The 17,594-nt window shown below is 41.2% G+C and overlaps 3 protein-coding genes across 4 annotated transcripts; 2 read left to right on the top strand and 1 right to left on the bottom strand.

The window, feature by feature from the left end:
- Positions 1-2,382: 2,382 nt before the first annotated feature.
- LOC309492461 (putative nuclease HARBI1) lies at positions 2,383-4,290 on the top strand. Its single transcript, XM_082161453.1, has 2 exons — positions 2,383-3,456; positions 3,703-4,290. The coding sequence occupies exons 1-2, from the start codon at positions 2,589-2,591 to the stop codon at positions 4,161-4,163; spliced, it is 1,329 nt and encodes a 442-aa protein (XP_082017579.1). The 5' UTR covers positions 2,383-2,588; the 3' UTR covers positions 4,164-4,290.
- Positions 4,291-4,584: 294 nt separating this feature from the next.
- Positions 4,585-6,448, bottom strand: LOC309492496 (uncharacterized protein). The gene is made up of 2 exons (XM_082161511.1): positions 5,859-6,448; positions 4,585-5,517 (listed from the first exon to the last, which is right to left on the bottom strand). Exons 1-2 carry the CDS (start codon positions 6,180-6,182, stop codon positions 5,032-5,034), a joined length of 810 nt encoding a protein of 269 aa, XP_082017637.1. The 5' UTR covers positions 6,183-6,448; the 3' UTR covers positions 4,585-5,031.
- Positions 6,449-10,877: 4,429 nt separating this feature from the next.
- LOC309492471 (uncharacterized protein) lies at positions 10,878-14,173 on the top strand. 2 transcript variants are annotated; one of them, XM_082161476.1, is made up of 5 exons: positions 10,878-11,747; positions 11,819-11,866; positions 11,949-12,236; positions 12,322-12,411; positions 12,504-14,173. In XM_082161476.1, the coding sequence occupies exons 1-5, from the start codon at positions 11,666-11,668 to the stop codon at positions 13,031-13,033; spliced, it is 1,038 nt and encodes a 345-aa protein (XP_082017602.1). In that variant the 5' UTR covers positions 10,878-11,665; the 3' UTR covers positions 13,034-14,173. The 2 variants fall into 2 exon arrangements, with proteins under 2 accessions (XP_082017602.1, XP_082017603.1); XM_082161477.1 differs by having other exon boundaries at positions 12,325-12,411.
- Positions 14,174-17,594: the final 3,421 nt, after the last annotated feature.

Genomic DNA, 17,594 nt, shown 5'->3' on the forward strand with positions numbered 1-17,594 from the left:
CTAGGAGCAGGAGCAACTTTATGACTCTCTATGGGCTTCTCCCTTGACTTTATCGGACTTTATGCCTCCACGTCCCCCCGATTGACTGCGAGCTTCTCCTCCTGTCTATACGGTAATTTCCAGAGAGTCGCGTGGTTATGACGCAATCGTTAGCCTGTTTTTACAAAAACTGCTTCTACGTGGCCATAACGTAAGATACAAGGTAATGGAGCCTTTTATACATTGTCGTGTTTCTTTAGAAATAAATAATGGACAAATGGAGTCTTTAAACGCCTCAGATGTAAAGTTATTCGCTGTCAAAGTGACGCCAAAATGAATGGGAGTCAATGGGATGCTAACAGCAGGTGAAGGCTTGTTAGCCAATGGCGGCCGCCGGGGGTGGTACGGAAATCGAGAGCTCGATTACCCCCCTGGGCAGTTCCGAAAAACGCGGTCGGCAGCAAATTGCTGTGGGGTTCGGGATGTGACGTCTGTCTTGAGAGTTTAAACATATGCAAATTGTGCCGGTGTTATTGCTGAATTTAGTACGTAAATTGTTTTGTTTACGAATTAGAGGCTTTGCAGTTGTTATGTATGTTAAATATTTAATTTTGGATGTGTTATATTGGGTGATTTTATAAAAGTTTATACAATTGAAAGGATATCTTTGCTTGGTGCATTTGGAAACAAAGCTGGTCTATTTCTAATGTAATCGCGTGAATCTCTAATGATTATACTGTGTGTGTGTTGTAAAAAAAACTTAGATTAGACACACTCGTAACAGACACACCCCAAAGCGGACGCGTTATAGCGTTGCCAGCGGCACTGAGCGGACTTTTGCCGCTGTAGTGGACACGCACCGTAATGGTGTGTTCACACCGGACGCGAATAGCGCGTCAGGCGCGAGTGATTTCAATGTTAAGTCAATGCAAAGACGCGTTACGCGCGTAAAAAATTCCTGCGGCGCGAATGAGGCGTTTAGCGCGGCGCGGTAGACACGAATTCGCCTCATTCGCGCGTCAAGTTCGCGCGAATGACGCGAATTGAGCGTCTGGCGCGTTAAGCGCGAATGATTTTATTAGTGCTATTTGTGCATTCACGCATATGACGCCCGAGTTGAAAAATCTGAACTTCTGCGTCAATTCGCGCCACGTTAACCAATCAGGAGCCTGCTTGCATGCTGCTCTCACGTGGTGAAGTGACAGTTTATAATGTTATTTTATGTTTGGCCTCAATAAATTATTTTGTAATATGACTAAAATCAGTGGTGTAGTCTAGTTTTTTGTAGTGAGTATACTGTGATTTTTCCCTCCCAGCCTCGAACTCACTCGTCCCAGAGCGACACCCCACAAGCACCACCACACTCACTAATGCATACAGTGTGCATCTACATGTGATTGAGAGCATTCTGAAAGACTGCTTATGTGTTATCGACATAACCAATGACAGCCAATGCTGTCAGCCAATGACATTTACAGCTGGGGAGACTGGACTGATTTTCTACTTTACTGTTTGCATAAATTAACCAGTTAAAATCTGTAACATATTCTTCCTTTTATATTAGCCATTGACTTCCATAGTAGGAAAAAAGTATATTATGGGAGTCAATGGGTGCCATAAACTGTCTGGTTACCAACGTTCTTTAAAATTTATTTTGTGTTCAACAGAAGAAAGAAATGTATACAGGTTTGAAACATCAAGGGTCAGTAAATGATGCCAAAAAAATTGTTTTTGGGTGTACTATGCCATTAAATGCATGAGAAAGCATCCAGGAACTGCTACAAGACAAATAAGCTTCAAATAAGAAAACACAAACAATGTTAATTAACAAATAAGCTTTACCTCAATAAAAGAAAGGTGGCTGAAAAGGCACTTAACATTGTCATGTGAATTAACAACTTAAAGGAGAAGTTCACTTTTAAAATGAAAATTCTGTCATCATATACTCACCCTCATGTTGTTTCAAACCTGTATGAATTTCTTTCTTCTGCAGAACAGAAAGGAAGATATTTAGAAGATTATCAGTAACCAGACAGTTTTTGGGTCCCATTGACTTCCATAGTATATTTTTTTCCTAATATGGAAGTCAATGGGACCCAAAAACTGTCTGGTTACTGATAATCTTCTAAATAACTTCTTTTGTGTTCAGCAGAAGAAATAAATTCATACAGGTTTGAAACAACATGAGGGTGAGTATATGATGACAGAATTTTCATTTTAAAAGTGAACTTCTCCTTTAACATTGTCATATGAATCCATACTGAGTTCATTGTGTTAGTCCACGAGTCGTGGAAAAAGAACTGAACACTTACAGACAGCCAAGCTCCTGTTCCAACTAGATTGCTGGCAGTGTCCTTGGGGTAGGGTAAGAAGGGGAGGAGTGGGGTCACTAAAGGCCAATTTATACTTCTGCGTCGAGGGTACGCCGTAGTGTACGTCGTAGGCTACGCACGTAGGTGACGCCGTCGTGAGCATTTATACTTCTGCGTTATGTCTGCGTTGCTCTGCAGTTGCACCGCCGAAACGCTAGTTGGCGGGGGCGGGTTTTAATGTTCCACTGTGTTTAGATTCCTCGCGGGTGTTTTGAGTTTAGGCTACTACAACAAGCAATGGCGACTGAAAGAGAGCGGATCATGTTGGAGTTGGAGCTTATTGAGGTTGAAAAACAGTTAATTTTAGTGAAATTACTCAAATTAAAAGGCAGAAACGAGAGAAGGCGTCGGAGGAGATGGTACGTGCGACCCGTGAACCTGATGAGGCAGAAGGAGGGTGAATTTTCTGTGCTTGTCCGGCCACTGAGAGACATGGACGAGGAAATGCACTTCAGATATTTCCGAATGTCTGCAGGTAGATTCGACGATTTAGTTCGTCGTGTGCAGCCATTTATCGTACATCAGTGTACGCACAGTATGCCTGTAGACATTACGCAGAGACTGGCAATCACCCTTCGAGTTTTAGCTTCAGGTGGAAGCCAACAGGCTGTAGCAGCTAGCTACAAACTGTCGTCCAGCACAGTGTCTTCCATAGTCGCCGAGGTATGTAAAGCTTTGTGGAAAGCACTGCAGCCAGAGTTTCTTCCCTGCCCTTCAGTCGCCCAATGGGAAACTATTGCTGCCGATTTTTGGCGACTGTGGAACTTTCCGAACTGTGTTGGCAGCGTAGACGGAAAGCATGTCAACATAAAAGCACCACCGCACGCAGGTAGCGACTACTACAACTACAAGGGTGCACACTCCATTGTTCTGATGGCTACCTGTGACGCCAGATATCGCTTCACCATGGTGGATGTGGGGGGATACGGACGGGAAAGTGACGGTGGTGTCTTCAAGGAGAGCCGATTTGGTTCTAGGCTTCTTGAACACAAACTGAACCTGCCCCCACCAGCCAATCTGCCTGGAACAGGAGTCAAAATCCCACATGTGATCATTGGTGATGCTGCATTTCCCCTACACAACAACCTCATGCGTCCCTTTCCAGGTATGTCACAGACAAGATTTATTTAATGTAATAGTACTTCATGTATGTGTATATATGGTGGTGAATTCAGGTTGAGTGGGACACTTTTTGCCATTGAGATAACTTGGAAAAAGTGTCCCAATCAACCTGAATTTTATATATATATATATATATATATATATATATATATATATTCATTCCTGATCACAGCTACATTGACACTCAATGATTGCCTATCAATTAATACTGTTTTATTTTTCTACATAGGGATGAACCTACCAATGGATAAGCAGACCTACAATTACCGTCACTCCAGAGCCAGACGCGTGATTGAGAATGCATTTGGCATTTTGGTTGCAAGGTGGCGAATCCTTGGACGACCTCTAGAATGTCTGCCAGACAAAGCAGTTGATATTGTGAAAGCTTGTTCTGTTTTACACAACTTCCTGGCCTACACTGATGAGGTCAGCACACCTGTTAGCAGATACATCCCTGCTAATTTCACAGACACTGACACTACAGGGTCACCTCAGCTCGGGGAGTGGCGCAGAGTGGTGCCAGGGGACACAAATCTTTTGGAACCACTAGATCCACGTCACCTTTCAAGGGCCCGCTCCACCAGAGCTGCAGTTGGTGTACGGAATGACCTGACGGCCTTCTTTCAGTCACCCCACGGAATTGTGCCATGGCAGAACAACATAGTGTGTCGTGGTCAACTTGGTCAGTAAATTGTACTGGTGTAAAATATATGCACCAATAAATGACATGCAACCATGTAAATAAAGACCAGTTTTAACTGTTCACGTTGTTTCTTCTTTAATTACAGTAACCTGCACAATACAATGTGCAAACTATGTATAAAATAATGTAACATGTAAAGGTGCAATGGTCTAGAATTGTTTATATTAAATATAGATGCAAAAGAGCAAACTATACACAAATAAATACTGTTATTGATCTTAATTTGCTGTAACCTGAACCATACAATATGCATACAGCAGGAAATGACATAATTGGTTTCAAACTATATATACAAATAGGTTAAAATATGTAAAAGTGCAATGTATAAAGGTGCAATGGTCTAGAATTGTAGATTAAAAATAGATGCTAAAGAGCAAACACACACAAATGGGTAAACTATACATCAATCTTTATTTGCAGTAACCTGCACAAAACAATGTGCAAACAGCAGGAACAGGCAATTTTTTGTATGCAAACTATATACACAAACGGGCATACTATGTACAAGTTAGTACAAAGTATTAAGGTGCAATGATACACTATTAACAATAAAAATGCACGAGAAAACTGTACACAAAAGCTACAAACTATATAGTATAACCTGCACAAATAGGTGCAAACAGACAAAATTATTAAAAAACTAAATGCTAAAGTGCATACTATTTACAAAAATGTGCAAACAATAAAACCTGCACAAATAAGTGCAAACAAGCAAAATATGAATAAATGCAAAAGTGCAAACTATATACACAAATGTGCTAACAGACAACTTACTAAAAGATGCAAAAGTGCAAACTATATAAAGATAGTGCACAGAATTAAAAGGTGCAATGTTGTAGAAGTAGGCACAATTGTTTATTTTTTCTGCTGCCACTCAAACAGGACCTTGGACACATCAAACATTGCCTGCGCCCTGTGCTCCTCCGGCACCCTTCGCAGCATGTCGGCAACAGTGTGCCCAAACCGGTCGCTCTCGTCATTTCCATGACTCAGTCTCTGTTGCAGCTCGACCCGCCGTTCCTCCAACTGAGCCTCCAACCGAGCAACTTGCATTTGGACCCAGTCCTCTTGTTCCTTCCTCTTCCTTTTCTGTGCCATCCTTGGACTGGGGGACTGAAGAGATGTCTGGGGGGACTGAGATGTCTGGGGGGACTGAAGCGATGTCTGGGGGGACTGAAGCGATGTCTGGGGGGGCTGAAGAGATGGCTGGGGGGACTGAAGAGATGTCTGGGGGGACTGAAGAGATGGCTGGGGGGACGGTGGACATGCTAGTTGGTCGTTATTGGCTGAAGGTCTCACAACAGCCGAACCATTGGAGTTTGAGCTTGAATCGCTCCCATCCTGCGATTATGAAAGAAATAGCAAATAGTGTAAGTTAGTCTTTTATATATAAAAGCTGATGCATCCAGTGTTAATTCACAGATAAACAGAGCTATGAATACTGCATATTCCTACATTGCAAATGCTACGTTGTTGCGTTTGTATTATCTGCAAGCCCAATATAATTACAATCTATTACATATAATATAAATACAATATAATTAAAACCCATTACACATGCTTTTTGTTTCCCAGGTATATTATTTTTGCACTAATCAATAACGTTACGGCGTGGTAGCATTGCTAGTTAAGTTAGCTAACCTAAAAACAACAGAGGTTCATAAAGGACGTGCATTATTTACCTTATCGTCAAAGTTTGACTCCGTAAGCCGGTGTTTCACATGAGGTGCCAGCCAAGACAGGAATAAATAAAACGCTGGGACTTTTTTCCCTCCTGGATCCCCGCTCCTTGTGGCGAGCTTTTTACGGAGGCGAACGTACTTGTCTCGACAGTTCTTCCATCTCTTCATACAATCCGCTACATCCAAACCGACGTTGGAGGAAATCTCTCTCCACGAATTCGCTGCCATCTGGCAGTCTTTGTATTCTGCAGAAGACGAGTCATACAGATGGCTGTATTTCCGCACTTCTTCAACTAATCGCTCGGTCACTTGGTCCATTTCCATTTCTTCACTGAACTTTCACCTGAACTTCTGAATTTAAAAATGGCGGGCGGTGCAGAAGAACACGCCGGAAATGCGTAGCCGGAAATGCGATGCTACCAAGCCGACCAATCACAGATCTTGCGGTCCGCGTCGCCGCGACGCGTAGTTACATTTTTGAGGAGGTGCGCGTCAGGGTACGGCGAAGGGTACGACGTATGGTACACGTCAATGCGTATGCTACGCCGTACCTTCTACGCGCACCCGACGCAGAAGTATAAATTGGCCTTAAGTCACTACGTAGAGTGGGAGGGAGGGGGGGTGGGGATTAGCCTGGTAGTCTACAGAGCTTTCCAAATTTGTTTGTACACAGGCATCTGAGGTGTGCATTGCCTCCTTGCTTGCATGGCAGAGCGATGGCTTTTCAGCCATGTTGTAACATATTTCCTTGGCTCAAAAAGTCTTACAGGGGGCCCATTGATGCTTACCATCATCAAATTATTTACATTAGATAACAGCAGAGTAGATCTTCTTTCCGTGCATACATTGTTCATGAGACTGAAGCCCCTTTCACACTCAGCAGTGCTGCAAGGGATGGTCTGCATGCATCGTATGAGTGGTTTTAGGCTTTCAGGCTCACTGTCTGGGTGCTCAAGAAAATCTCTCATACCATTTACTGCTTGCTCTTCACAAAGATTGAACCGCCTGCACAGTCGTTTCACTTGTGCCTCACCATGCCGTATGCCAGGTGTTGATGGCTAGTTGCCTGTTTCCAAAACGCTGAGATCGTGAAGCATTTCACCTTCAAATGAGAGGCGCTTCTCCATGTTGTTGATCAGACTTTGTAGGAACTGCTTTGCATTGATTGGTGTGAGCTTTGCATTTGACTCCAGGGGAACAGATCCAAAATGTCCCAAACCCTGTGCCGTCAGAGCCACCTCTGATTTCTCTCCTGGGGTGTCTTTGAATGATGCCAGCACTCTGATGGTGCGCTTCAGAAGCCGGTCTGCTCTCAAGAGTGTGATTGAATGCGCCTGGAGCTGCTGAGAAAGGTTTCCATGTTCAGACAGTGCATCGTACATGAGTCCAAGGTCACACAGGAATTCCTTGCTTTGCATACGACGTGCAAGGCCTCTGTAAGTTTGTCTCTCTTTGCTGTTTCTTGTTTGGTCTCCTGCAGAATTTTCATAGTGTCAGTTTAGTGCTTCGTACGACCTCCACACAGCCTTTACAGAGCGGAAGCTGCTGGCCACCCATTGCGTACTTAAAACTCTGCCAATTTTCAGGACTTGTGAACCCACTTCTTGCGCTGCTTCCAGAAGCTCCCGTGAATTTTTATTGGACTGACTGTAGAGATTATGGATCTTCTCCATGAACGCTTTGAAGTGGTTGACTGCCTGAACCTCATCCACAGCATCAGATACAGCCAGTTCCAAACGGTGGTTCATGCAGTGCCATGTGAAGAGGTTAGGGTACCTTGCAGTCAGCCTGGTTGCCACACCAGAGTTCTTGCCTAACAAGACACTGGCTCCATCTGAAACAAATGAGACCCAGTTCTTTTGAAGCCACTCTTCATTGAAGCCTGCAGTGTCCAAACAGTCAAGTAGAGCTTTTTCTATATCCCCTGCCCTTTGGCTCTCCAGCTCAACCAGCTCCAGAAACACAAATTCAGGAGTAGCTCCATCTACTGAGGCTTTCAAGTTGACAATCATGGCAGATTTGTGGCTAAGAGATGTAGCTTTGTCAATGAGAACAGACAACTTACTTGAAGACGACACAATACTGTGAACTATTTTTTTCTGCATCTCTTTTGCTATGTGTTCCACAATTTTTGTAGAACTGTACCTTGAGTGCAGACTAGTGCCCATGTTGACACCATTTTTTTCTTGAAGCTCAATGAGACTGTTATGGTCAGTGAAAGGTCGGTTCATTTTCGCAAGATAGTATGCTGTTCTGAATACAGCATCTATGTCAGCCAACACAGTCTCTGACATAGATCTCACCAAATTTCCAAGTAAATCCTGTCCACCCTTTTCAGTGAGCTCCTGGGCTATTTGGTGTGCCTTGGATGTCTCATGTCGTCGTATCTTGTTCCTCAAAGAAGCCAGAGATGTTATTGATCTGTTAGCGTTTGAAGACTGGATCTTAAAGTGCACCCACTCCTCGGATATGGACACTCTTTTTTCTGTGAGGATGCCAGTTGATTTTCTTGCACTGCAAACAGCACAACCTGGAAGCAAACAAAACCATGACTAATTAGCATCATCATACAAAATCTGCTGAACAGGGCCAAAATATACTCAAAAGTATTTCATAAACTGTTTACAATCTCCACACTATGGCTAATTAATTAAAATTTCCTGATAATTTACTCTCCCCCACATCATCCAAGACGTTCAGAGAAAACAAACACTGATGTACTATTTTATTTAATACTGTGAAGCTGCTTTGATACAATCTGTATTGTGAAAAGAGCTATATAAATAAAGTTGACTTGACTTGACGTTCATGTCTTTCTTTCTTCAGTTGAAAAGAAATGAAGGTTTTTGAGGAAAAACATTCCAGGATTTTATCCATATAGTGACTTCAATGGGGTCCAACGGTTTGAAGGTCCAAATGTGAGTTTCAGTGCAGCTTCAAAGTCTCGACACAATCCCAGCCGAGGAATAAGAGTCTTATCTAGACAAACCAGCGGACATTTTACAAAAAAAAAAAAAAACTGGTCTTGCACTAGCTGTGATGCGACATACAAATGTATCAGTGAGAACCAAAAATGAAAGTATCGATATCGGACTCGTTCTGGAAAAAGTGATATCGGTGCATCCCTATTAAAAAGGATATAAATATTTATTTTTCTTTAGAAAATGTTTTGTTAGATAAGACAGATATTTCTCGGCTGGATTGTGTCGAGACTTTGAAGCTGCACTGAAACTCACATTTGGACCTTCGTCCCATTGGACCCCATTGAAGTCACTATATGGAGAAAAATCCTGGAATGTTTTCCTCAAAAACCTTCATTTGTTTTCGACTGAAGAAAGACAGACATGAACATCTTGGATGACGTGGGGGTGAGTAAATTATCAGGAAATTTTAATTCTAAAGTGAACTAATGTGAAAAAGGATTGAACCCTCATTTGCATAGTCACTGACTTTATGAATTGCAGTTGTTTATATCAGCTGTGCATGTGTGCTGATATCTACCTAACTTTCTGTCCCTCCACTCTAACCAAGGATGCTTGTTTTTAAATTCCCTAGCCTGACTTTCAGTCCACAAGGCTGGCCAGGAGTTCTCATCTCTCTCATCATCTGAAACAAGGAGTTATAAACATTGCATTCGATTTACTACTATAAACACGCACACACACACACACACACACACACACACACACACACACACAGTCTATCTTTCCCCTCCTCCTGCATTCATTGATCCTCCACATTAACCTTAGTGAAGTTAGCTAGTTCTTATGGAAGCTTGTTTCCACCACAGAGTGAAAAAGAAAAAAGGTACTTGTGAAAACCTTTTTTTTCTCACAATTCAGACTTTTTTTCCCTCACAATTGCCTTAATATAAAGTCGCAATTGCAGGTTATAAAGTCAGAATTGCGTGATATAAAGTCGTAATTGTGTGTTATTAAGTCAGAATTGTGAGATATAAAGTATTCTGAGGTAAAAAAAGAAGTATTTTCCCCCTTAGAATTGGACTTTTTAACTCGCAATTGCGAGTTTATATCACACAATTCTGAGAAAAGATGTCAGAATTGCGAGATATAAACTCGCAATTATGTGTTATAAAGTCAGAATTGCGTGATATAAAGTCTTAATTCTGAGAAATAAAGTCATCTCGCAATTGTGAGATAAAAAGGCGCAAAAAAAAAAAAAAAAAAAAGTTTTATTCTGTGGGGGAAAAAAGCTTCCGTAAGTTCTAGATACAATTCAATATACCAACAATACCCTAGAGAGAATAGAGGGCACCTTCCATCAAATAAAACTGACAGTTTTATTGCTTTATGGCCCTCAAAGCCCCGCCCCCTTTGACCGTGGGAATTTCCCACGCTAGCTCCTCCCACTTATGGGCTGTACAGTACACCGTGGGAATTTCCCACGCTAGCTCCTCCCACTTATGGACTGTACAGTACACCGTGGGAAAATCGGATTTGTGTCACGCCTCCTTAGGGGTTGAACATTTGAAGCGTGGGAAAATTTCCCACGCTCAGTAGTTCTAAACAGTGTAAATTAAAACTTTTAAAGAAATGTACAATAAAGACATAGCCAGAGTGTGAGATCAGTGGTTTTTATTAAAGAAGACAGATGTACATTCATCACTTTCAAAACATCAATGAAATAAGTTAAAATTGCATTTTTCTCTAAAAGAGATATTAAAAAATGAGTTAGTGTTATTTAAAGATGTTAAAACATTAAAACAAGTTAAGAGTTTTTTAACTTTCAGACAGTATTTGTAAAACTTTTACATAAAACACAAACTAGTTTAAAAAGTGTTACGTTTTTACATACCCAGTTGTTAAAGACTCGGAGTTTAAAGATATATAAGTGGTTCGTTGTAGTGGAGCAAAGTGTAGAGCGTCCATTCAGTCCACAGGTCAGTCAGAAATAAAGCAGTCTGAGGCCTACAGAGAGCCACACACAAACCCCGCCCCTAGCCCCGCCCCAACAGGTGTCACCGTGGGAAATTCCCACACCCCCCTTCAAGCTCCCAAATAGAAAACACGTCCGGTCAGCTCAGTAGCCAGACTTAAATGACCAAAGAAAACCGATGCAACGACCCGGAGAGACCACACCCCCTAACACGCCCCTCTCAAAGCTCATAGGTTGTGTGAAATTAAGACACACCTCTCAAATGTCATTGGATGATACAAATGACATCACTCATAGGAATCCCCCTACCACAGCATCACAGTTAAGAGTTTAAAAAGCAGCGGAAACTTCAAGTGAAATACTAATTTGTTTTATCTATCGTTTTTATACCGTTTTTATGTAAACCACTTTAAACATCCATATGAAATGTGGTAAATAGTCACGGTTTCCAATATTTAATTGTCACAAAATTATTCTATAATTTTAAAAGTAGGCTATAGTCTCCTAGAGTTTTTAAGGCTCGCGCACTTATCATACCACACACACACACACACACACACACACACACACACACACACACACACAGAGCGCCGCTATGTCTACCGAGGTGTTATGGGGCATATGGTAGCATCCTGCATATTTAATTTTTTCTCTTTTTGACGGAATTGTGTGAATTAGTTTTATTGCAGAGCTTATTTGAAGAGATGGGTCAAATTCGACATGTTTTTTCTAGTCATACAAATCAGGTATCAGACTCCATACCACATGCAGAGATGAAGGGTTTCTTTGAAAATTAAGCGGGGAAAAAGGTGTTTTTAAAACGCATCGTATCGCAATCTTTAAAAGGAGTCATTTGAGTATTTCATTTGAGTACCCAACCGACGAAGGAGACACACCATCGAGCCAGCGCAATGTCTACAAATCATCATTATGGAGCAGAAGGAGACGAACGCTCTTTTGATTCCGAATTAGTGGAAATTCTTAACGATTTATGTGAGTATTTTTATCATAAATCATAACCTACAAAATTGAAAAGATATCTCAATAAATGCTTTTATTTTCAGATGATACATCATTCCCCGAAGGTGTCGCGCCAGGTGATTTTTTTCAAGGTACGAGGATATATTTTTGTCATGTCTTTTTTAAATATTTACTATTTAATATTTGTTTTAAAGAAAAAACTACTTTCAACAGAAATCACAGACGACGCACCGGCTCATAGCTCCACCCAACCGCCGGACCCAGCCAATCAAATTTACGAAGACGTCACGCCCAATTCAACCCCTACAGCTGTGGTCTGTGCGGACACAGAGAGTACCGAAAGTCAAACCTCACGTCCAGTCGAAGAGGAGAATTCTTCCCGCTCGAGCCCGTCTTTGGATGAGGCAAACACCGGATCGATTAACATCATTGACGCTTCACACAGAGGGGTGAAACGTCTTCGGGAAATTTATGGAGAAGAATTAATCTATCCGGAGAGAGGTAAGGGAAAAAGAAAACTATTTGGTCTAATCTTTTATATTTTTTATTCGCTGAATTTTTTTAATTAACCGAATATTGTTTTTAGAAGAAAACAGTACATCTGTTACATCGACAACTGGAGGAAAGAAACGATTCGAGAAATATTCTCCCGAGAGTCCGAATACGGATGAATACGGTAAGATTTCTTGTTTCATTAGACTATATTTTATCTATATTAAATAATTCATATAATATATATATTTTTTTTTTTTTTTTTTTTTCCTTTAGAAGAAATCACCTCTTCTCCAGAAAGAGGGGCCGAGGTGTTTTTGGCTTCTCAGCAATCGGTACTGGAGAGCATCAATTCGGAACGGGACTTATCAGAAAACAGTGATGAAGACGACCAGAGGTTTAGTCCTCTGTACAATCCTGCAGATCTCCGTGGATTGAGTTATGCCACTTTACGGAGTGCAAACAGAAGCTTCCAACGTGTTATCGAAATTGCCACACTACCTCTCACTTACCATCAGACAGCGGATATAGTTTCAAGAGGGCAGACCGGTATTACGGACCTTCTACATAGAGTCATTGATACACAGAATCAACACACCGCCGATTTAAGAAGTGCGGTGGAATTTTTCGGTGTTTGCCAAGACCGTGTGTTGGAAGAAAACAGACAGTTGCGCAACACGGTCTTATCACTTCAGCAAAACCTTTTGGAGGTGAGGAATGATCATTCATTGTTAATTACTGTACTGTCCCTAATATCTGAAAGATTACATATTATTCAGAGACAATCGAGGGACAGGCCTACATAAAATGATGATTGACTAGTTTTTTAAAAAACATTTCACTGTTATTGTTTTAAAATCGTATGGCTGTTATTGTTTTTTATCTAACTGTGTGAGATTTTGTATTTGTGTTTCAGTTTTTAAAATCTATTTCTCTGTTATTGTTTTTTATCTAGAGGTGTGTGTATGGGTGATTATGTTTTACTAATACCCTACATTTTATGATGTATACCTATTAAAAACATTGTGATGTATATTTAATGGCATCCTTCTGTTTCACACAATTTTAAAAATAAAAAACATATCAAAATGTTTCCTAAAAGACAGAGAACCGACTCAGAGTGTGATGATATAACTCGCTCAAGATCTAGAGGTACGTCTGAGAATAATGAGAGACTGAATATTTTAATACGTCAACAGTTAAGAGGTCTAAATAGTAGTGTTTTGTCTAATACGGAGAGATTGGATAATATTATAATCGACCAGCATCGCTGGATAGACCCGACCGAGGATGATGGAGATGAGAGCGCACAGACAGGTGGTACACTAGGGACATCTCAAACGCGGCCTACGGAGTTAAGTCGTGCGGAGATAGATGCTCTGATGACTGATGGTGGTGTTGTTCGGGGTTTCACGATAACACCACGACCGCGTTTTAACGGTGTAGAGTTACAGAGATCGTTAGATCTCAGACAAATACAGACCACCGATTTTGTAGAATATAATTCACGCCTCCATAATATCCTAAACGAGGTGGTTGACCTTTCACATCAGCTGGCGGGCGAGACGGGGTTCATAAACATAGCGCTTGCAGGAGAAAGTTTGCCGGGGTCAGTAAATGCAGTATTAACACCTGATAACAACCACGATGCTTCATTATTCATAAATCAGATTGAGCAAGTTGCTCAGAGTAATGCTGATCTGGCTAGTGACTCGACCCTAGCATTACAAATCTCAATTGTGAGAGATAAAACAGGAGGGGGAAGAAGAAAGATCAATCACCTAGCTATCAGCGAGAGTATCAGTAGGAATAAAATGCATTTATTTAGCCCCATTAATATCGATAATGAAATGTGTTTGAGCTACTGTCTAGCATATTTCCTTAATCCAGATTTCACAGATCAAGAGTTACACACACCTGCGATGGAGATTCACACGGGATGTGGTTTTATGGCACACGAGCAGATAGGTCTCCATAATTTGTCGGTTTTCGAAAATAAATTAGACATAAAAATTGTAGTTTTTTATAGAGACTGTTCTGGTAAGGTGATTGTGTACAAAAACACAGACGAATTACACCCAAAGACAGTCCATCTATTTCTGCACGAAGGACATTTTCATCTAATAAAAAATTTAACCGGATTTATTGGAAGCTCGTACGTGTGTGAATACTGCTTCAAGGGGCATAAAGACAGAAAAACACACGAATGTCAGTTTGTTTGCAAGATATGTATGACATCTGCGTGTCGCACGTATGCGAGCAGAACAAGACAGTGTGCAGAATGTCTAAGATTCTGTAAAAACAACTTCTGTTACGAAACACATAAAAAATCACAAACCCTCGGCGAGAGGTCTCAGTGTGAATCTGTGAGATTCTGCTCAAAATGCCATGCGGTTTATAGAGCGCCCTCTGGTGGTGAAAAAATAAAACCTCACAAATGCTCTCCAGAGTATTGTGTACATTGCTGTGAGATTTTGACGAGCGACGGTGGTCACGAATGTTACATTCAGCCTCTAAAACCTGAAGCCAAAGACAAAAATTACATTTATTATGATTTTGAAACATTCGTTCAAGATGGGAGACACATAGCAAATTATGTTTGTGCAATGACAGAGACAGGCGAGACGTTTGAAGCTGCGGGGCTAGATTGTGTGGCTCGTTTGATTAAACACTTCAGACGCCCAAAATATACAGGATACACGTTTATTGCACATAACTCGTCCGGTTTTGATGCATATTTACTCCTTAATTATCTTGTCGGGGAGGGTTTGACGCCAAAAGTTATTATGCAGGGGTGTAGAATTCTATACATGTATGATACTGTGTTTAAACAACGGTTCATCGACTCATGGCAATTTATCCCCTTTAAACTAACTAACATACCCAAGGCCCTTAACTTAGATACACAGGAGAAGGGTTATTTTCCGCACCTTTTCAATAAACCAGAAAATGGAGAATATATCGGTCCCTATCCTGCAAAAGAGTTTTACGGTTATGAGACAATGAGTGAAGCCGAGCGTGTCAGATTTGACACTTGGTACGCAGATGTATCGAATGATATCTTTGACTTCAAAAAGGAGATCGCTTTTTACTGTAGGAATGATGTAATTATTCTACGAAAAGCCTGCAAATGTTACAGAGACGAATTTATAAATTTCACAAATATCGATCCGTTCAAATCCATCACATTACCAGGTGTGTGTATGAAAACTTTCAAAACAAATTTTCTCTCGCGCGACACACTGGCTCTAACACACAGCCACGCCTATATTAATCAACACAAGACGTTTTCAAACGTATCTATCCAATGGCTTGAGTATGTCAAATTGAGTCAAAACGTGGAGATAGAACATGCAGTAAACATTGGCGAACGTGCGGTGGGGCCATATCACCTAGATGGTTATTATGAGGATGATAATGGGACAAAGATAGCCTTGGAATTCCTAGGGTGCTTTTTTCACGGTCACGACTGCAGATTTAAGGCAGAAGAAATTCAACCTTTATCGAAAGTGTGTTTTGGGGATCTCAGAAGGCAGTCGGATGCAAAACTAGAAACCCTGCGAAAAGTTTATGGATTGCGCGTTATTGTTATGTGGGAATGCGAATGGGAGGGGCTGAAACAGACAGACCGTGATGTCATGCGGTTCATGTCATCTTACGAAACACACGAGAGGCTGAGAGCTCGAGATGCTCTATACGGCGGTAGAACCAATGCGTACAAGTTGTATCACAAAACAGCTGAAAATGAGAGAATCGACTATTATGATTTCACATCGTTATACCCTTTCGTCCAGGCTACTAAAACGTATCCTATAGGTCATCCTAAAATTATATTCAAGGACTTTGAAGCGATAGAGAACTACTTTGGGCTAATAAAGGCCGAAGTTCTTCCTCCGCGGGGATTGTATCATCCAGTACTGCCTTACAGGTGTGCTGGTAAGCTAATGTTTCCTCTATGTAAGACTTGTGCAGAGAATCAGATTCAGGATACACAATGCTGCCATACAGAGGCTGAGAGATGTATTACAGGCACATGGGTGACCGTCGAACTCCAGAAAGCTATTCAACACGGGTATTGCGTAATCAAAATACATGAAGTCTGGCATTTCCCAGACACGTCCGATACATTATTCACCGAATATGTTAAAACATTCCTTAAACTGAAACAGGAAGCGTCGGGGTATCCGTCCGATGTAGTGACAGAGACAGAAAAACAATCTTACGTAGCTGATTACCTGGATAAGGAAGGGATCCAGTTAGATCCGTCTAAAATAATAAAAAATCCAGCAAAAAGATCCATTGCTAAGCTCATCTTGAATACACTTTGGGGTAGGTTTTGTCTGAGATCTCACCTTGCACACAGTGAACTCCTGGCAGACCCAGAAGAGTTCACTCAGCATCTCTTTAACCACGCCCACGTAATACATCATTTCTCTTTCGTATCTGATTCAGTGGCTTTGATTCAGTCGAGTAGTGCACCGCAAGACCCATCTCCCACGCGGGATGTAAATCTTTTGGTAGGCGCTTTCACGACTTGTTACGGGCGACTCGAGTTGTATAATCTTCTAGATAAATTACGCGAGAGAGTGATTTATGCCGACACAGACAGCGTGATTTTTGTATCAAAAACCGGTGATTGGATTCCTGAGACAGGATCTTATCTCGGTCAGCTGACGAGCGAGTTAGATTCTGGTCAGCATATAATCCAATTCGTTTCCTCGGGTCCTAAATCTTATGCATTTAAGACATCCGATGGTCGTTCATGTCTCAAAGCTAAAGGCATCACGTTAACAGCAGAGAATGGTGAAATAGTTACGCTACAGAGTCTGACCGATCTTGTGCGAGGTTATGTCGAAAGAGGTGTCAGATTACACCTGTCCGCAAAAACAAACACCATCACACGGAATAAGAGGAGATTCACATTACACAACAGGTCAAATGTGAAAAAATTTTCCGTGGTGTATGATAAGCGGGTACTCCAACCAGATTATACTACATTACCTTACGGATTCTAGTAATATATTTTAAAAATGTGTGAAACAGATGTGTTTGACTGCAGACTGCAACATCCTTTTTCGGCAATCGTAGCCGGTCCGAGTGGTTCTGGGAAGACTTTTTTTGTAAAGAATCTAATGTATAATTCAGAGAAAATGTCCTCTGTCAAGTTTGACAATTTTGTCTATGTGTATACATCCTGGCAGCCAATGTATGATGAAATGTTACATGCTTTTGATATTAAATTCATTGAAGGTATACCAAAGAAATTGGATGACGAATCATTATTTCCTCCTGGCAAAACATCTATACTCATCATGGATGATGTTATGATTCAAGCTGCTTCTAACGCTGAAGTCGAAAATGTGTTTA

This window comes from Leuciscus leuciscus (genome assembly GCF_965113295.1).
Source record: "Leuciscus leuciscus genome assembly, chromosome: 2".
In the NCBI taxonomy this organism is placed as follows: domain Eukaryota; kingdom Metazoa; phylum Chordata; class Actinopteri; order Cypriniformes; family Leuciscidae; genus Leuciscus; species Leuciscus leuciscus.